This window comes from Eleutherodactylus coqui, chromosome 5 (genome assembly GCF_035609145.1).
Source record: "Eleutherodactylus coqui strain aEleCoq1 chromosome 5, aEleCoq1.hap1, whole genome shotgun sequence".
Classification (NCBI taxonomy): Eukaryota; Metazoa; Chordata; class Amphibia; order Anura; family Eleutherodactylidae; genus Eleutherodactylus; species Eleutherodactylus coqui.
In genome coordinates this window covers 198,349,546-198,371,584 of record NC_089841.1, presented here as the reverse complement: position 1 = coordinate 198,371,584, position 22,039 = coordinate 198,349,546, and the positions used below count along the sequence as shown (strand labels likewise).

The 22,039-nt window shown below is 41.3% G+C and overlaps 1 protein-coding gene across 1 annotated transcript in view; it reads right to left on the bottom strand.

The window, feature by feature from the left end:
- Positions 1 to 22,039, bottom strand: part of ROR2 (receptor tyrosine kinase like orphan receptor 2) — a 156,836-nt gene that overhangs the window by 46,220 nt on the left and 88,577 nt on the right. The window contains exon 2 of the mRNA XM_066604047.1: positions 4,087 to 4,167. Within this exon, the coding sequence (XP_066460144.1) occupies positions 4,087 to 4,167 (81 nt within the window). The remainder of the gene's footprint in view (positions 1 to 4,086; positions 4,168 to 22,039) is intronic.

The window sequence follows — 22,039 nt, the reverse complement described above, 5'->3', positions numbered from 1 at the left end:
ACACATTACTGCCCAGTGCATATTCTGGTATCTGTGTTGCTTCCCACTGTGTTCAAGAGGAAATTTCTTCTCACTTGTACTATTGCCATTTCACAAATTATTACACAGAAAATGATATTTAGGTCATTTTACATTACAACTGCCTTTAGTAGCCAAATTAAGGCTGGGCTCACACGACCAGGTCGGATTCCGGCTGCGAGTTCGGCCGGTGACCTTTGCATATGACCGTGTTTTTCACACACAAGTGGTCATGCACAGCACAGTTTTTTTTTTGTATTCCCCGTGCCGCTGCTTTGCGATGACCAAATTACCCACAGCCCATACGAAATGTAACTGCATATTGGCTGCTGATATATCAGTAACTAAAGTACACAACAGGATCTATGGTTGAAGCGGATTACACAATTCCGACCGGCTACTGCGAGCGGCATTGTATAATCCAATGTATTTGATTGGCCTGTGTATTACCGCAGATCATATTGTCGTGGAATCTGCAATTCAAATCCGGCCTAAGGTTACAATAAAATAGATACATGCCAGGCATGACCTAGTAATAGATGATTGTTTAGAAACTGTTACATAAGTAGTAGGATGTCTACAGGAAACTTTGTAACACTTCCAAACTCCCCTACTGAGAGATTTATACAATGTAAACAATTAGCTTGTATCATTATAGGACAATGCTCTCCCAGTAGGAAATATAATTAATGCATAGATAAATGCTTATGAATTATGGGTATTAGTATGGAACATGCATTAGAGGTTGTAATACAATGAAGAAACTGTCAGCCCTGCTATTCTACCCCAGTGGGTTCACAGAAGCAGAGAGCCGCTACTAGTAAAGAAACAAGAATCTAAGCTACAGGGGATCTTATATGCAGCTTTCACAATTAAAAGCCATATATATATACATATACACACACACACACATATATATATATAACTAATGTAAGCAGTCTAGTGAGAACTCGAAGCGCAGCATGAATACATACACCCCTATTACAGCTCACACTGGTGCCTGCAAAGTATGTGGTCTGCACCGTACAAAGAAGTGAATGTTTGTTTGTTTACCTACAAAGAAGAGAGAAATATTAATCCCAACCCAGGTGAAAAAATGCCAGAAGCAGAAGAAATAAATCGCTTTCCAGCGGATAAACAACATTCTCCAGGAAAACAGTCTTGACTAATTGCTTCCTTACTCAGCCATGTACTGGCCAAACTGCAGCACAGGCTCTGGTTTGTGGCCACAGACATAGCTATTTAAGGGCTAGGCTGATATAACATGAACCATAGCCGTCTAACGTCATTGCCCCATAAGCTGCTTGACAATGTCTATTTAAGCCATCAGAAGTGTACGCCAATTATTCTATATTAATCATACCTTTTCAAAGTTGCCTACTGTTCTAAACGGTAAAATAGCATTGAGGATAATGGCACAGAAAAACCACATTATCTGTAGAATACATAATATATATATTCATAGCCACATTATCTGTTTTCTAGAATACATAATATATATATTCATAGCCACATTATCTGTTTTCTAGAATACATAATATATATATTCATAGCCACATTATCTATTTTCTCAGGTACAGTCACTTTAAAAAATTGTGGAAAACTCCTTTAAACAGTTGGCCATGTATAAAAATAATAAAGGAACACATACTCACCTGTCCCGGATCCCCGTAGCTCCAGCGCCACACGTCCTGTTCACCCCGCTGGCACTCTGTTTACAAGCAGCACTCAAGCTGACTGTAGCCAATCACAGACCTCAGTGGTGCACCTATATTATGGCACTGCATAACTAACAAACCCCAAATATGTTAGTAGCTGGAATACAGTACTGCTTTTACAAGTGGCAGTGTCCCTGTAGTATATAGTTATATTTGGTAGTGAATGGGGTTGGCTTACATTGCAAGCAACCCGTGGCGCTGTTTTTAGAAGAATAAAGCAGATCCCTTTCTCCAATCCTGTTTACCTACTGCAAATTATGCCAAACCTCTAGGATATCTTGCTGACCGGTGGCTCCAGTATCTGACTAAATAGATCGGAGCGTTAGAACTTACTGTAGTTGGAAAACATCTTTAAGAGAATACAGCCCTGCAGGCCATCATAGGACAATTCCTTGCTCCAGTGGTGGAGGTTAGTAGTCCTTTTACAACGGCCGATTATCAGACCTAAACATTCCTCCAAAAGCTCATTTGCTCAACAATCAGGTCATGTAAAGGAACCAACGACCACCTGACGAATGAGCAAAAGCTTGTTCTTCAGCTGGTCATTCAGTGTCAGTGAGCATAAAAATGCTCGCTGATCAGTGGTACATCTTCCCTTGTGATCAGGCAGATGTACAGCTGGCCAATGGGGCCGAATGATTGCACTAGCCAAGCCTGTTGTAGGCTTATGTAAAAATGAAATGAGCACCAATCAACATGCATGCCGTACAGTGCTGATTATATTGGGTCTAGAACTTGGCTCGCCTGAAAGTTTCTCAGTATACTCACCTGTAGGCCTCATACACAAGGGGCAAAGCAATTTTACGCTGGCCACATCACGGCCGAACATAGCAACAGGGGAGAATAGCCACAATCGAGTCCAGAGATTAATTAGCGTTTTCTTGTCCATTCACACAGGCATGTCAGATGAAAAATAAATACGCTGCAGCGCAAAATTCCGTCAGTCGGCAGAAATCCTCGGAATGACTTCTAATGCTTAAATAGAGCCATCTTTTTTTCTGAGTGCCGGACACAGGTAAACTCCCTCCCCTCCCTCTTTTTTCAACTCCCATAAGCTACGGGAGCATCCAGCGATTTTCGTCAAAACATAGATCAAGACCTATCTTTTGTCACAGCGTGAAGAATCGGTGCCCGAGAACAGCCGGCGATTTTACGTTTTGACGGTGCAATTTTTTCATGTGCCCAAAAATCGCCCATGTGAATGAACACAATGGAATCTAATGCTTCACATAGTCGCGATTTTCACGTAGTCGGGTTATTTGCAGATGGTGGAAAGACTACCAAGCATACAAAATCAAGTGTTGGCGTTTCCTGGCATACAAAGGTAAGCTAATAACACCATCCTCATTCTGTTACCTGGTATTTCAATTGACCTCACATGTATTAAAATGAGCATCTCAACCCCAAGTCCCACATTATTCCAGTGGTAGTCTAAATGACTCAAAGACGGTTCCACCGCCATATATCAGGAGCCGAGAACTATAAATGACATTTGATAGTTGGGGAGCCCTGTTGTTTTACACTGGGGCCCAGGTGTGTCAAATTATACCTTTGCTGTCTGAGCTATTCTGATAAATGTATTTCCAAAAAGTTTCAGTGGATTTGCCCATGCTTTGTCGTAGTTTCAAGATTGCACTGGGCAGCCATCGGTTAACAGGAGTATGTGAAGCATTCTGTACTTTAGTCTTAAATACGTTTCCACGTCACAGTCCATAAATCATTCAAATGGTACCTTTTCACTACTGGGAAATACAACAACAAGTTCATGAAGTTTTTGACTTTCTATACATGTGTTTGCACGGTTCATTCTGTATTTACGGTATTTAGTTTAATGGTAGTTAGTGCGTGTAGAAACATATTTGGGGTTAGGTGTTTGGTTTCCAGAACATTGTGGTTATGGGTGTGAAAATGTTGGACTGCACTCGTCTGCAGCCAAGATAATGATGCAGAGGTCTCCTAATTCAAAATGTGGTCTGCATAATATGTTTCAGTAGCTGGGATACTTTCCGGCACACCACGAAATGTAAAGAAATGGAAGCTGGAATCTCACCACCATGACCATGTGCATATTGTTACACTCGTGACTCAGCAAACAATTGCTTCCCTGTATATCCGTGAGATGAAGGACATGTAGACAAATTATGACTCTATCTATCATACATATTGACTCGAATGAAGAAAGTGTCCTATCCTGCAACAGTAAGTGAGATGTGCACATTACACATAAGGTGTAGGCGTAGTATGTTAGTGCGCACACGCTGCATGACATTTTGATATACGAGGTTTATTGAGATATGAGCAGGTGGTGAATATCATATCATCAATTATTCACGATAAAAAACTGACTTACCCCGAGGAGTTGGCACGAGTCTATCAGGACTGTCCAGTTGCCCCAAAGGCTCATTTGAATCTAGAAAATCACCTGTTTCACCTGTAACATAGAAGAATACATCAATCAATAGAAGGTCTCGGCTAGAATGGTGCCAAGGCCAAGAATAAAGGTGCATTTACACTGCAAAGATGGTCGCTCAAAAGATGGCTTTTCAGCAATCATTTTGTATAAACTACTACTTGGCACTCCCCCCCCCCCCATGGTGCTCGGACAAGTAATCAGTTACTCGAAAAGACCGATACTCGCTCGAGCATCAGCCTTAAACGAGCGTGCTCGCTCATCTCCACTAACAATGCCAAGATTATCTCCAAGTCAGCATGTTGGTCTCCAGCTTGTTTGTAGCTCAACGGTGCCTACTGGTTGCCAATGAATAAGCTACTTAATCCCTACTATAACCTATCACCCCAAAGACTATGAATACTGTGTTACAAAGCTGACCCTTAGCCTTGTGAGACAATTGATACAGAAGGCCTTTAACATGCATATAACTTAATCTTTCCTAGAAGTGCCCACGACTGATGGCTAAATAACGCATGTTAATAGTGGGAGGTCATTCCCATTCATAGTAAATGCTAGAGAGCGATCTGAATAAATGCAGATTACATGCCGAGGAGTCCCGACCATTATAGTGTTGCTGCACATTATGTGGGTTGCAATGCTTGCTCAGGCTCATTAAAACTGACCTGGCCTGTTAAATATACCGCTATTCACATTCTAATTTCATTCTGTGCATCCACTCATTTCCGTATTGCTATAGAGCACCGAGGCTCAGACTTCGCCGTCGGCCGGGCCAAAGGGTTCTACTGTTACATAAAAACATTTGTAATCAATTTCAGGATTGCTTTCTTTGGCGAACTGCAAAATGTTTATTTTCACAATGTAATGGCACAGTACTTAGGAAAAATTGACTTGCTCCAGCATTACTACAATGGGCACATTGTGCACTGAGGCGAATATTTGTAAGTGGTGGTTTAAAAATATATTCGGTGTACCCAGGGGTAGGCTCGCAAGAGTTTTCTGGCTACAGCTGAGAAACAATTGATGCATGCAAGACAAGCTTTATTGAATGACGGTGAATGGTTTAATCATTACAGCATATCTGAATTTCCAATGCCAGTACGAAATAAAGTTCTATATAATGAGGGCGTAATATACATTTATGTTCCCATTTACCCATGTGACATCCCTATAGCACTCTGTTTACACAAACGCATTAGGAAACACGTATACTATGACTTTTACTAATACTTGACTTATACTAATGGTTACGTAGGCTCCGATTTTCGTTCTAAGAATGACGCTGAATTAATTATTCACTTCATTCTAAGCAGATCATAAAAACATCATTTTTTACTATCTACTACAATTAACAATTAATGAGTGTAAAAATCAGTCGGCTTGTTAACAATGATCTCCAGGCCCGTGGCCAAGTGTAGTTAACTCTATGTATCAGGCTATAGTGCATGTTCTTAGGGGCTGAATAGCTGTTATATTAACCGTTTACATGCCAATGTTCCCAAATCGGATCATTACTAATTTTTTTAGTTGCCTAAATTTTACCAAAAAAACAAAAATCGGCCTATAATAAAGGTTTTAATTAGAGATGAGCGAGCGTACTCGCTAAGGCAAATTCCTCGAGCGAGTATTGCCATTTTTGAGTGCATGCCCGCTTGTGCCAAAAGAGTCAGGGGGCGGTGGGGGTAAATGGTGAGTTGCGAGAGTGAGCATGGGGAGCGGGCGGAGAGAGAGATCCCCCCCCCCCCCGTTTGTCCCCGCTCTCCCCCGCCACCCCCTGAATCTTTTGGGATGAGCGGGCATGTACTCGAAAATGGCAATACTCGCTTGAGTAATTTGCCTTAGTGAGTACGCTCGTTCATCTCTAGTTTTAATCAAACATGACTAAATATTGCAAGTACCTGGATTAAGCGAGTTCTCTATGCCCGGCAGAAGACAAGACTGATTTACATGTGTATGCCACTGATTTGTGTTAAGAGTACCATCTGCAGCACCATATGAGCTTTTACCACCTTCCCTAAACCACTTGTTTGAATAGACTCTCACACATCACTGTCCTTTGTACCATTGTGTTAAATGACCCTGTTTTTACGGTAAACCTTCTAGTTTTGCATGATTCTGTGTAGAATTAACTATAAAAACAAAAGACAAGTAGAGGAAAGCAATTAGATGCCTGCAAAAAAACCAACAAATATAAGCAAGTTATTTATTTGCTATATTTGGTCCATTGGATAAACCCACTTATCTATCTTGCTTCAAAGACAAATCATTCGAACAGTGGCTCTACAGCAAGACTCGCTTTATCTTTATCTAGCTGACCCTTTAGCATTCTGGAGCAACACTGACAATCCCCTGGCATAAATCTTCAGTTCTCCGAACACTCCAGCGCAGGTCATGTTATTCATTTCAACTCTCTACGACTGCCAATGTCTGCAGCTGTCTAACTGCTGCCGTGCTAATATGATGCTTCCACAAAAGACAGGCCTAACTAATTGTATCTGTGCTTCTGATTAAGCTCTCCTGGCATTCGTAGTAATAGTGAATTCAGACTCCTTCTATTCAATGGACTTGATCCGCCTTCGTAACACACCGCTCAGTTCCTATACATTGTCTGCTAAATTGGCCTGGCAATTAGACTTTTTTTTTTTTCGAACTAAACTTGGAATGAGAACTTAGACAACTTGCAGAATAGTTACTCAATATATGCTGTAGTGTATAATATGTAATAAATCAAAAAAGTATACAAACATAGCACCTACATAAGCACAAGGACAACTTGAAGAGTAGGATCACCTTTGGATCACTATCGGGAAATCAGATGTTCAGCAGCAATTTTGCTCAAAATTTTCATCATTTTTTTCAAAAAAATTCAGATCACCATATATATAGAAAACCTTCCAATGTGTCTTTCTATAAAGAATCGCCGCTTTCTGATTGTGCTGTGCTAAGATATCACTAGGATATACCATTCAACAGTTGCCCAAATTATCCTAAACCTTCCCTTTTTTAGTTTTGCTTTCTTGTAAAAAAAAATAATAATAAAATTAGGGCTAGCATGCTGAGGATAATGAAGCCAAATTATGGTTGAATAAAAACATATATTTTTGGATAGACTCGGCAGGCCAGATGTTAAGACGTAAAGCCACTCTTCAGATACATAAATCCACCAAATGAACACATTCTTTATTTCAGTTCCTTCTTATATTTTTTTTTCGTAAAAATTAACTTTTTTGACCTTCTAAGAAAATCCAACCTTTGGTGCTCCTTAGACAATGAGCCTAGTGTACACTTTGATTCAGCTGCCAAGCTGATTACTTTGGCTGTGAGAGAAACCGGCTACTTAGCTTTCTGAATCAAGTCCTTTCATTGAAATCTGGCCTTTCTTCCCCCTCCTGTAGCCTCAGTATTCCTGGCAACTGATTGCACAGCGGTTTTGGCAACTATGTCAAGGTGGTGACCAGCTTACAAAAGTGACGACAGGACTGTATGAACCATAGGATAATTGAATCCAAGTAATTGTTATGGTAAATGTTATATGTTCCTTTATGTTGTTTCTTTTTATAATTTTATTCTATTATTTCCTCATTTCCTTTATGTTCAGGCAATACATTCAGCAAATTAAGATAAGCTGTTAGGGAATTTACTCAAACGATCTTGCGGACAGAATATTGGAGCCATCTCTTGACAGTTTCTGCAAGTTGGAGGAGAAGTAATACCTTGTTTTGAATTCCTTTTACAATACATCTTCTACAGAAACTTCAACTTATACAAGTGCATCAGGTCATTTTTATACTATGAGAATACATATAACTTTAGAAATGGATGATAATCCTCTGACATGTGCCGGAGACAATACCATCCTACTGCTTGGTCAGGCCATAGGATCTGCTCTAATATGTCCACCATGCGTTCAGTCTAAACGGTATCTAAGCATCAACTGATGGAATAGCATAGAAGTGAGCATCACTAGGACAAGTGTCAGGCATAGTTTGCCCAATAGTTTGTCCCATGTAAAAGGACCTTTAGTTGAATGTAACATATAGATAACATTGCCCAGTAATTCACCTCTGTCATTTAGCTGATCTCTTGAGCACACAGCTCACATTGTCTAGTTAAGCTGCTAAATGCCTCAAATTCTTAAGGTCGGCCATACACATTATATGTATTTCAGCCAAACTCACCGATTTTGGCATATGTTGCATATGTTGGATTTCAAAAACGCTATCCTTTTGTTCTTGGGGAGATAAGCTGCTGCCGGAAGCGCCTGTCTGTGACGCTCTTCCATCTCTACATTTTACATTCCGCAAAGTCAAGCAGACATGTATATAGTGGTCCCTGGTCAAACAGCTGTTGGCCAAACAAGCATTCAGCCGACAGCTATCTAAGGTGTATGGCCACCCTTACTCTAAAGTTGCATTTACACTGAAAGATGATCGCTCAAAAAGTTTTGAGCGATCATCTTTGCAGAACTCCTAAGTAGCTAATTAGCTACTAAAGAGTTAAATGCAAGCAGAGCTGGACACCTTTGCTAACTCCTAGAACAGCAGCTGTTTTCTATATGCAAACAGCTACTTTGTTCTCCGAGCTTTCAGCTGGTGTCCTGCTAAGGAGTCCCAGCAGAATACCAGCTGAAAGAATGCTATCAGTCGCTGATAACAGTCATCAGTGATTTTAGACTTTAGACTACGTAATTATTCACAGTACATTGGCAGTGTTAGAACTACCAATGCAATATACCCTGTCTGTAATTGGTCAGCGCTGTCCAATCAGAGATCAGTGCATAGTGTAATCAAAAAATGGCTGGGGCTATCTTGGTCAATTGAAAAAAGCAACAGAAACCAAATGATGGCAAACAAAAATCAATTGCAATTACTATATCCTCTCCACTCTCCGGTCCAGGGAAAGAATTTTGTCCCCAAACTGTTGAATTGCTTTAATAAGCACTAAGGTCTTGATCCAGTGCTTCCACATGTTCTGAAAGTCATAAGATACTTTCTCATGACAATACCTTATGTGACATATATTAGAGCTTAACCAGTTATCCCAACTTTACAAATATTAGCTATAGTCACAGCAACTAATATTCAGTTAGATTAAAGTGAGGTACCCTAAGGAGAATGGCAATTATACCTAAGGTGTCAGAATTATGCCCTAAAAAAGAATGTTCAACTTTGGGCATAAAGTTTACATACACAATAAAGCTACATAAAATAGAAGTATCTTCATAAATACAATGCACTACTTGTATCGATGTTGAGCTAAAATCCATATTGTGGTTCAGAGCTGCATTCAAAATTGTCTGGATTCAGAGATGAAATTTCCAAGTATTCTTTGTTGACTCAGTGTCTACAACCATGTTTGCTCTGGAGATTCGCATTCTGGGTAGTTTAGTTTCTATATAAGGCATTATTATGTTATCTGATGGAGAAAAAACTGAATTCCCCCTTGTACATGTCTGAGAAAGGTCAGCCAAAGCCACAAGTTTTAGAGGGGCCAGCTGACTATACATATATGGGGTTTTCCCAACTCTGCACAACCGATAATGTTGAAGGTAAAAAGGGTCTGGCACATTGGATTTCAATACCTGAGCCTTTAGTGGCTTATTTCAGTCTCCCCATTAGAAATCCATGCACACTTGATGGAGTTGACCATGCATGTGTATAGGGGATAGAAGTGGAGGAATAGCTGTTTTCTGACAGCCATTTAAAGGGTTTTGTTGTATCTTGTCTCCACCAGAAGAATGGGTGCAGACAAGCTTCACGCCCACAACTAATGTCCACAACTTCATTGGCTGGGCTGGAGAATCCACTGGTCTGTGCTCCTAGCTCCGCTGTCATAATTCCCCCAACAACCTTCTTTCCTTCCAGCTTTGGCGGTGTAAGTTTCCCTCCCCCCCCCCCCCCCCCTCATCCTCATCTATTGCATTCCCCCGCTGTCAATATTCCCGGGCGGCAACCCCTCAAGCCGGCACGCTGTGGGCTCGTAGGTCCACTGTGATACTTCCCCTGGCGACCTTCCCTGTTGGCATCGGCGCTGCAATTCCTCCTACGCTCTGCTGCATTCTCCCTCTGTCACTGCCCCCAGAGCTCTGACTTCTCCCGTCCCTGCTCTGGCGAAGTCGGTCACCTGCTATCAGTCTCCATGCCGGCGTCGCAAAATGCTTGCAATATGTGATGGCACCAAGGAGACTGACAACGCAAGAGCCGGGAAGGGAACAAGGGAGAGCAGTGGAGTGTCACTGCCCCTGGCACTCTGCCTTCTTCTCCCGCCCCTGCTCCAGCACAGTCTAGTGCAGAAGATAGTAAGGACACAAGGAAGAGCGGCAAAGTGTCACTGCCCCTAGCGCTCTAATATCTTCTCCCATCTCTGCTCCAGCGCAGTCTAGTTCAGAAGCCGGTAAGGGCACAAGGGAGAATGGCCATGGGGTCAGCGGCACGACGAGGCAGGAGGGAACATAATGGAAACCCATTCTCCAGCCCAGCCAATCAAGTTTCGGCCGTTACTTGTGAGCATGCAGCTTGTCTCCACCCATTCTTCTGGTGGAGACAAGATACAACAATACCCATTTAAAGTGTATGTGTGCCTTAACTGTCCTACTCCATTACAGGAGCTCAGCTAAAAAGCCATTTACAAAGGATGATTATCAAGGAAAATTCGAACAAGTTATTAGGGGACTCGTCTGATGAGAACCTTGCTTACTGTTTCCAAAAACAACCAACAAAACAATGAATGCACTTTACAACAATTCTACTCTTTGAATAATTTATTCCGATACTAGGTTTGCATGTAAGAGTTGGTGTGGGTTTAACTTCCAGTATTTAATCACATTGTGCCAGCAGTTCACATTGTAGTTCATGAGAATTTTAGAAGGATATCAGGATAAAACCACATAACAAACTGGGCACTTAGATCTAGAGAATACAGGAATTTGATGCCAGTTACAATGGCATTCCATACTTACTTGTTCCCACCGTGCAAACTCAACCCACAGCTCTAAATTCTGCATATATCTTGCTCAGATTAACTCGACATTTCCATAAAAGGTTAGCCTGATTTAATGTATGCCGTTTTGTGATGTAAGCATTTCCTCAGATAGCATTAGATACTTGCCAACCAGTTTTAAGCACCAGTGTTGTTATGACATGTACGGTGTCTCACACCTTTTTCTTAGGGCACTTTAACCGAAGAGGAATTTACATTTTCCGTCAAGCAGTATAAATATTAGGAATGTCTTGCTTGGCTGCGTGGAGCGTCAGTTGTCTGCATTGATGTAAATCTTCTTTAAAACATCTTTAGCTGCAAAAGGCAGAATTACTTCCAGTAATGCCAAACATGTGGGCAATACTCTGACTTTTTTGTCTTTATACAGCTTTATATGTAATAAATATCACTATTATCTATGCACTTTTGACAACAGAACAGGTGGGACCAATATTTAAGGACATGGCCCCTTTTTTCCATTTTCCTCCCCCCTTTTAAAAATCGTAACTCTTTAATTTATCCATCAACGTCGCTGTATGAGGGCTTGTTTTTTGTGGGATGAGTTGTATTTTTCAATGGTGCTATTTAGTGTGAAATTTTGGGTGCGTGTTGTTTCTACAGCGCACAAACTGCAACAAAAATGACATGATACCTTTATTCGATGGGTCAGTACGATTACTACGATACCAAACTTATATAGTTTTCTTTTAGCTGTGCTACTTTTATTTTTCTCTTAGAGATATTAAATTTTTAATATTAAATCCTATAGTGTTAAGGGGTTAACCCTTTCCAATCCACTGTCTGACGTCTTAAGCCATCTTGATTTAAGGCTGTTCAGCTCTGATGTTGGAAGACGTCCATCGGGGTTCTCTGCTGTTGGAGCCTATCCAACGTGTCACCTCATGCAGTACTAGCTTTAGCCAGCATATAGCGCCGTTGTATAACCGCAGACAAAAAGTAAGCCCCCTAGGAAAACCAGGATACAAATTGGATTGGAAAGGGTTAAAGGGCTGTTCCAGGACCGGGAAAACATGGCTGCTTTCTTCCAAGAACAGCACTACACCATACAAATTATGTCAGGTATTACAACTCACTGAAGTCAATGGGGCTGAAGTGCAATACCACCTACAACTTGTAAACAGGTGTGGTGCTGTTTTGGAAGAAAAGCAACTATGTTTTTCTAATCTTAGACAACTCATTAATAATCCTGCGATGACACATCAATAAAGCATTAAACCTGCTTACTGACTTACATTTTTTTATATAGTTTTTGGCCCCCATTCCCGAAACTATATAAAAGTAATCTACTTACCGTGGCGCCACAGCATCTGCCAAGCCTTTTGCCCTGGTGATGTCCTGTATACTTGTCACTTGGGTTGCTAATGTAGTAGTCCCCGGCTGGTTTACAGGTCATGGCTGATGACGTCCCTGTCGGGACTTTTATTGGTTGCTACAATCACATGAGCAAACAATCCCTGGGCCTGCTGCAGTCAAAGTAAATTGAGGACCAAGGAACAGGGTGTGCGGTAGGGGGGCATCATGGCAGTGAAGAGGTGAGTACTGTTTAATTTTTTATATAAAATGCATCCCCCAACTGCTATCAATGTAATAATTACTTGGAAAACCTCTTTGAGTGATCAATAATCAAAAGCCATTGGCTACTAGTCACAATATGCTACACTAAGGGCTCATGCCCATGGTTGTGATGGACTCCTCCAGCAGAACATTGCAGCGGAGTCCGCCACAGCGCCCCCCCCCCCAAAACACCCATAGTTACCACTCCAGGTCCTCCGTATGCGTCCCGCACGGAGAGTCGGCGTGCATGCACAGTACAGAGCATGACACGCCGGCCGTGTCAGATGACACGGCCGGCGGTGGGCAGGGCCGCGTATTCACACGATACTTCTGCTGTGCTACAGCGGAAGTATAGCGTGATGGCCAGCTTCCATTGACTACAATAGAAGCCGGCCGCGCGTATTCCCGCAGCATTTAGAACATGCCATGGTTTATTTCATGCTGCGGAATTCCACAGCGTGAACATTGAGCTATTAGATTCAATAGAACCTAATAGCTCCGGGGCAACGCCGTGGATTTCCGCTGCGTACAACGTGGCAGAATTCCGGCCATGGGCATTAGCCCTAAATGTTTGTTAGCCATAGCTTTAACTATTATTGTTTATAAACAATGCCAAAGAACTCTTTTCAAGCATTTTTAAAACCCTATGAATCAGTCGTTGGTTATTAACACCATACATAGATCTACAACCATCGTCAAGAATTTGCACAAGGGATTTACAGAAGAACAATATTGAAGTGATGGGCACAATCTGCTTTGAAAATTATTTTCATTGTTTGAAATATTGGATTCATTACGGTGCTCCATCCGAAAGGATGGGAGAAATGATTACAGTTACGATCAACTAAAGTGTCAAAATGGTTGACTCACTGGCAGGTAATGAGGTTAATGGAATATTAAAATGTAGGTAGCCATTAGAGATGAACAATTGTGCTCGTTTAGAGCAATTACTTGATCGAGCATCGCTTTTTTCGAGTAACTGCCTAATCGGGCGAAAAGATTCGGGGGGTGAGCGGGGGGTTGCGAAGGGGAGTGGGAGGAAAGAGAGAGAGAGAGCTCCCCCCTGCTACCCCCCGCTCCACCCCGCCGCCCCCCGAATCTTTTCGTCCGAGTAGGCAGTTACTCGAAAAAAGCGATGCTCGATTTGAGAGTGTTTATACTCATTGATCAACAAAGGCCATTTTTGAATCTTGTAATTAATAAAGTATTCATTGGGCAATCGTTAGTCATGACTTGCCATTGTTTATATGAATGTGTCTTATTTCCTTATTGAGCGAAGCAATTCTAGCACATTCTCATCTCAATCCCAAAGCTTATATTGCATCAACAGTGGGCTATGGAAGGATAAACTGTAGGAACTCAACAAAGAACTACCAACGGGGCAATTACTCTCATTCCAACAACTGGGCTCATAATAATAAACAGCAAAGTATCCTGTATTATGGTTACTGGGAATAACAGTTGTTATGTAACAGTGCAGCCCAGTATACAGATTCGTAAATGTAAGGTTACAATTCTAAATGCAACACGATCAGGTCTACCTAAACCTCGCCATAGCCATACGATGGCTGGCCTTTCTGATCAAATCATCAGTGAAGACAAGCAGAGCCATAACTTGAAGCTCCTGGGCCCCAATGTAAAACCTGTAACGGGGCCCCCAACTATAATGCTTTATTCATAGTATTGGGCTCCCTATATGGAGAAGAGAGGCCTTATGGGCCCCCTAAGGCTTGTCGACCTGGGTGCAACCACATCCCCTATAGTTACACCCCTGAAGACAAGAGGAGGCATGCACACAAAAGTGTCTGGAGATAGCTTCTCAAGGGGCATATCGAGGCAATAACATTAGCGACCTGGGGAAAGATCCAACTGCAGCTTTTGTTTGTTTATACCAACACTAGTTGCTTTATGACTCAACCCATCCTGTCAAAATGGGCTTCATTGGGTGACAGCTATATAAAAAGTTTTGGTGGTAGTCACTGACTGACAAATGTTTTCCATTTAAAAAAAAAAAGACCCTAGCAAAAATATTTTTTAATGAGATATAATAATGATAACATGTCCGAATACTTGTCAAGAGTTAGTCTTTGTGCCTACAGTCGGCCTAAGCTCACAAAATATATTGTCATTTTGTATGCATGTCTGTCTTTACTAACTTATAAAAGATAATGTTACAGTAAGCTAATCTTCTATGAGAAGTATTAAGGAGCAGTGTGTTCTGATTTCTGAGCCGTAGACTTTTATTTGATCATCCATAAAGCAAACAGTGCCGTGTCACTTGAAACAAAAGTGCTTGTTTGAACAAGCTAAACCCACATAACTGGCAAGAGAACAGCCACTTGTCAACAAGGGGCGAGAATTGATTTAGTGTGTTTTGCTTCAAGGCCAAAACTAACATGAGGTGTATCCTTCATAAAATAATCCTATAGATGTGTGAGCATACGTATAACCACTCCGGCATCTCTCTACATACAGAGCGCCCCTGACACCTTAGATACTCTACCTCTGGAGAATGCAGAAGAAAACTATAGTAAACAGATATTTGAGGGGTGACCAATAACTAAATCAGGGGTGTATAAATGCAGCCTGGAGGCCACATGTGGCCCATGATGTCATTCTATGTGGCCCCCAACCATCTGGTCACAGACATACTAAAAAGTTGTAGATGAGGTGCAGAGTTGGCCGTGCATGAGTTTATGGAAGGAGGGAAACACTCTGGTGCTCTCAAATGATCTGTAATAGAGAGAAATGCATGCATGGTTTCTGCCTTTTTGAGGTGACGAGGAAAAAGGACACCTCCATTCTCCAGGATCCCACTACACACTGATAAGGAGCAAAAACCCCGAAACAGCTGTCTGTGTATGGATTCTGGCTTGGTTTTCATTTCCCAATCATTTCTCTAAAGATCTGTCTTAGGGTCAGGCATTGATTTGAAGGAGTGCTGCCATCCAATAGGTGGCGTTGCAGAGGTATTGTTCCATCTCCCTTATTTGCATATTACCCAGAGGAGCATGGACGGCCTTATAAGTCTCCTCACTCACCTTCTTGGTGCTCTCCTTAAGGAGTGATGTTACCCCTCCCAACTCCCTTTAAGATTATTTACACCTTTGCACTCTTTTTTTATCCATATGTATTTGGAAATTACATTTTGTGATTGGTTTTCTATAAAAATTTCTCATTGTTTGATTTCTATGCTTGTATTGTGTTCAAAGGCACTGCAGACTAGAGGACTCAGATCTTAGCAAATTCTATGAATCATAGTAAACTGATTAGTTTTGAATGTGCAGAAGAAACATGAAGTAATTAGTCGTTAGAATAAGTAAATGACAAGCAGTTATTTTTATCCCTATAGAAAATGAACAGTAAATGATAAGCAAACACATTCTTGCTCATCGTTCAATAGTTGGCCATGTTGACACTGAACAATTATAGCTCATTTTCGTATGCCTCAATGATTATTTTAATGATAATTGTTCCATGTAAAAGGGCCCAAACTAATATTACATAATCTGTATGACAGTGTCGGGCGATGTGGGGAGATGCTGATAGAAAGCTGTGTAGTATTGAGTAGGTGTGGTTATGCTACATAGCCTCTCAAAGAGAAGAGGGGACGGGGAGCTGAGATTGTGCACATTCATGACAAAGACCAGCTGATCAGTACTGGGAACACCCCTCCCCAGCCAGAATGTAGGAGAGCCTGTAAACAACATTTGAGGTTTTATAAATGCATAAGAAGGAAAACTCAGTTCAAAAAAACACATTACTGCATCTTTTTCTTCCACAAGAACTTAATAAGATATGTGCATATTGAGTTTTGATGCACAAAGGTTTCCATAGCCTTTACGTTTTATTGCAACCCTCATCATTGGTTCAATATGATAAGATGATGCTCAGACCAGAAGAGGATGTGCACTCCTGATCTAACTTGATTTATGGCTAAAAATGGAATATGTGCTTAGAATGACAGATGGACACCAGTTTTATCAAGATTGGTTATATATCACACATTGCTTGAATATTTATACCTCTACAGACTGTTCTATAGGTTTTATGGATGTCAAAGATCTTTAAAGCGATGAATGATAAATGCCATCTTCTTTTGCGTGAGAAATGGGTATAATCACATTGCACATTGGAGAATATTACCCCACACATCAGACCTCCTATCAATAGGAAACAAGTTCTCATCCAATCAGCATATATAGTCAGTTTTAGATCATTTTTGGCCCCATACTATATCAACTTATTTGTTCTGCCAGCCACTAGTACAAGAAAATCAAAGGTCCTTGCTGTACAGAACAAGATTAATTAAAATGACAAGAAACACCTCATTAGCCGAACAAAAAATGACATTGTTAGATTCAGTTCCCAGTATAATAATTCATATATGACAATACATTGCCAAAGTCATAAAATGACTGCAAAAGTGTTATGTCAAATAAATTCTATTTTTAATTAAGCGACTTACAGTTCTCACTTTCAAGGCCAGAGTAACTGAGACCAAGACTTATATTCCAAACATCTGTTTCTGATGGTAATAAAAAACACAGTATATTTAAAGTATGTCTATTTAAGTCCATATGTTGATTTGTAGGAGTGCTAAAACTCCTTTACATAAAGTGCTAGCAGAGAAACTCTGCCACCTCATAAATAAGAGCACTTAGAAGGCAAGAATTACTCAACCTACACAAACCAAAGATTTCCCCTACCTCAAATTAATAATGTAATAGCAAACAAATCATTTAGGCCAGAATCCATTTACCTGGGGCCTATTTAAAGTACATTAGACTAATTAATTTGTTATGCCAAGGCAACGAGACTTTTCAATCAAGCCTGCCAACCCAGAATAATGTATGGAAGGGGGGGATATTGGCTGAAGGAAGCTACATAATAAAAACACAAGAAATTAAAACAACCAAAAAAGGCTATAGCTACATGGCTATATGAGGAGGATTATCGGATGCACTCAACGGAATAGAAGGAATAGCGAAGTTTACTCTATCTTCAACATGGTCGAAGTGAAGGGGGCAACTTTTACAGCAATTATTACGGCTTTCCAAACCAAGAGTCTAGAATAGTTGCAAAATGTGTTGCAATAAACACTTATGATGCTAGATATTATGTACACCATAGATTTTTGTTACATCAGAGCAGTAATCCACATACCTTCCTCTTCTCCATTCTTAATCTCCTCATCATCTAGTGCACTGGCCTTCAACCGGTGATCCTTCAGCTTATACCTTGCAGCATGGCATGCTGGGAGTTGTAGTTTTGTAACAGCTGTAAAGCCACATGATAGACACCACTAATTTAATGGGATCCCTCACACTAGGGACACTATGATGGGGAGCAGGAGCTATTTATTAGAGGCCTTTTTAAGCAGTTTATGGAGTTGACCTATTAAGACATATGGATGTCAGAGGAGGTCCCCTGCCAGGTTACTCTATGAACTAGAACAGAACACCTCCAGCAAAGAATTTGACTTATTAAAATCAGGTGCTGCATGAGAAACGTGTTACCATCCTCACTTAGTTCAGTTAGAGGGAGTTAGACTACATCAATCAGCTGATCACTAGTGAGTTCTCAGTTAAAGGGGATGTCCCAAAAGCTAAAGTTATCCCCTATCCCCACCAATTCTGAGAATGGTAACCCCCTTTTTTCATCACTGTGGTGTCACTCCTCCCACCTGCAGTGACATCAGAGAGAATAGATCACTGTCGGCGCACGTGTGCCCATTATTCCATTAATTTCAATGAGGTTGATGGAAATTCCCAAGAGTTTGTACTCAGCTAATCTCCTGCTGTCCCATTGAAAGTCAACGGAGCGGGACTGTGCATGTGCAACTGCCATACCATTCAATCTCCTCCTCACTGTGGGCGGTACAGTAAGTCAACAGTGAGGAGGAGGGCGACACAGGACCCGTTCTCAGGATGGTTGGGAGTCTTAGTGGTGCCCCACGAATCATAAAGTTATTGCCTACCCTGTGAATTAGGGATAACTTTAGATTTTGGGATAACCCCTTAAAGAAGTTGTCCTAATCTTTCAACTCTTAGGCAAGTCATTACTGAGCAAAAGTAAAAATGACCCCTCTTGAATGGGTCGGAGCTTTTAGGCCGAGTTCACACCTAGTGCTAGTGCTCCATGCCATTAAAAAAATGCATTGTATCTGTAATAACCATACAGCTGCTAGCATTGCAAACTGTGGCAATTCATGGTAAAACGCATGCCGTTTTGCAATGTGGTACATGTGAACCCAGGCAAATACTATCCTAATAACAATGATTGCGCACAACGAGAGATCGCAGGAGAGTCTCATAAGCAGCAAGGCTACACAGTCGAAAAGTGTAATGCAAGTACATATATGTTGCTACAATATAAATGAATCCACAAATCCCTCATGTCATTATATTGAGTCAGTCTGTTTTCTTTGCACTTACCCTCCCCCAAAAATAATACAACACATGGAAAGAAACATCACTGATGCGTGAACGGATCGTTATTAATAGATTTTCCCAGAATGGCGCTCAGTTTAAACTCAGAAATTGTAAATTAACAACATAGTCAAATTTTCTCTTGGCAGGGAGACAAAATAAGCAGAACCCCAATGGTGGTCTACTGTAGTTCCAATCACTCAATTTCCTCTCCTAGTACCCACAAATCCTGAAAACTATTATTAATGATTCTCCAGTATTTTTTGTATACAGGCACCTATACTTTTTAAGGCTCAGATCCCACATGCTCGATACCAACAATCACCATGTAGCCTACACACTCATTCCTTGTCTGAGAACAAGCGTGCTTTGTTAAATACTTTATGGGAAGAGTCATCGAGAACTCCTTGAAATAAGTCTCTTACTACTGAAAGATCTGTAAAAAAAAATTTTGTGCCACTGAATGAATATTTAATAAACCTTTAATCCAATATGACCAATAACGAGGCCTTATGTCAAATGCCTTTGCATTCGATACAGCTTCATACAATTAAATCATTTGAGGCATGACGAGATATATTTTAATGTCTATATTGATTGCTGACCATAATTTTTCCATCTACTTGGCAATCTGATGAATCTTGTACAAGTATATATATAATATAGCAGCACATTAAACGACTTGTGGTATTACAGTACATGATCAGTCATCTACAGACATATTTTGTACTTAATACTTATTGTCTAAAGATTAACCCCTTGAGTGGCACGCCCGGAAATTTTCCGGGACGAGCTCCACTGCTCATAGCGACATAGCCCGGAAGATTCCCGGGCTATGTATCACTATGGGAGCTGCAGAGCACAATGCCACAAGCTGTGACAGTGTGTTCTGCCTGCACAGACCCACAGAAAACAAGGCAAGGGCTTTGAAAAACCAGCAGAAGATATTGCCGATATGCCGGCAATCTCCTGCTTTGTTTACAGGTTGCCATAGAGACCATCGGCTTGTCAGAAGCAAGCCGATGGTCTCTGTGGCAGGGAGAGCTTGGTGCTTGGCTGTCAGAGGACAGCTAGGTACCTGCTCTTACGGCAGAGATCAGAGAAAACCTCCGATCTCTGCTGTGTTAACCCTTTACATGCTGCAGTCTATGTGACTGCAGCATGTAAAGGGCTGTCACTGCAGCATGTAAAGGCCTGTCACCATTGGACCCCCGGAATGTGATCAGGGGGTCCTGATGGGTCCCTGTGGAAGGCCCCTAAAGGGACAAAAAATAAAGAAAAAAAGAAAAAAAAAAGTAAAAAAATTATAAAAACACTTGTCTCCCTTTACTTGGTAAAAAATCAAAAATCAAATCACACATGTGGTATCCGTGTGCATCGTAATGACCCAGAGAAGGAAGTTAATGCATTATTTAACCCCTTAATGACATGGCCCCTTTTTTTCTTTTTTCCCCATTTCTTTTTTTCCTCCCCCCTGTTTAAAAAATCACAACTTGTCCCGCAAAAAACAAGCCCTTATATGGCCATGTCAATGGAAAAATCAAAAAGTTATGGCTCTTGAGACGCAACTGCAAAATTAGTTGAAATTCAATGATTAGACCATTTTAAAAAACCTGCCCTGGTGGGCACGACAGGGTGGTAGGAAACCCGCCACTCAAGGGGTTAAACTAATTGATCTGACCTAACAAAAGCAGATAAATCTGTTTCACCAAAATAGGACAACCACCACCCATCTATCTCTTTGGGCACGAGGATGCCATGAAGTTGGTTCCTACTCAGAACTCAGCGCGACCATATATTATATGGTTACCATGTATTATATGATCACTCATTGATTTTACAGTAGCCTCTGCAGAAGAAATGTGCATCTCTCTAGAACTTTCCCCCAGTTAGTACAGCTGATTGCTGGGGTATCAGCTGCCGAATGTGAAAGCAGTTGTCAATTTGCGACAACCCTTTTGAAACGTTTTTCGCCTTGATATCAGCTTCTAGAGATGGGCAGGGAAATCAGTTGAGTTTAAGGCCGCCTTTACAAGTAGCGTAATCACAGTAGAAAACCCACAGGCCAACTATAGGCCAAAAAAAATCTACGAAGCGAGCAATTTTAACCAATAGTTGGTCTGTTTAAGAGTGGGAGCTAACCGGGTTCTGAGAGAGAAATCAGTCATTAGTCGCTAGTTGCTTCGTTGCCGCTCACTGAACTGTAACAGTAAGTGAGAGACTTCTCTCTTGTTTGAACGTTCTGCTGGGATCTGTTGTGCTGCATGGTTTTCAGCAGCACAGCTCCACAGGTCTGCTGCTCATATATACTAGCTCCTCTGCTGTGGCTGCATGGTCCTGCATTTCTGTGCAATTTGCCTTTTGAGTAGTGTGAATTGTGTCCTGCTGTGGATCCTTCATCATCTATGATGAGGTAGGTCCCTAGGTTCCAGTGCAGGGTCATCCCAGTCGTAACGATCACCCCGCATGCAGGCAGATTTTCCTGGGGTTAGTTGTCTCATTAGAGAAGGGACACACGAGACAACGAAGACCGGTGAAGTGGGCTCGCGGGCTTAAGTATCTTGGTCAAGATACGAACAAATACCTTGTACATCCTATAGTTATTCCATCTGGCTATGTGTGCAGATATGCAGATGAGTGTTATGAGTCCTTGCCAGTGTTTGTTTTATGTTTGTTTCTTAGTTATGTCCAGGAGCATGAGTCCGTTTCCCAGTTCTGCGGTTTCCGTCTGAGTTCGCCTGTCGACGAATCTGAAGTCCGTTTCACAGTTCTACAGTTCCGTCTGAGTTTGCCAGTTTGAGGGTGTGTGACATAACAGAATGTACTCGCCCCTGTTTTACGTAACATCTCACAGCATAAACAGGCAGTTGTTTATCTTTGAGCCACTGCCTGTTCACAGTAAATGGAGA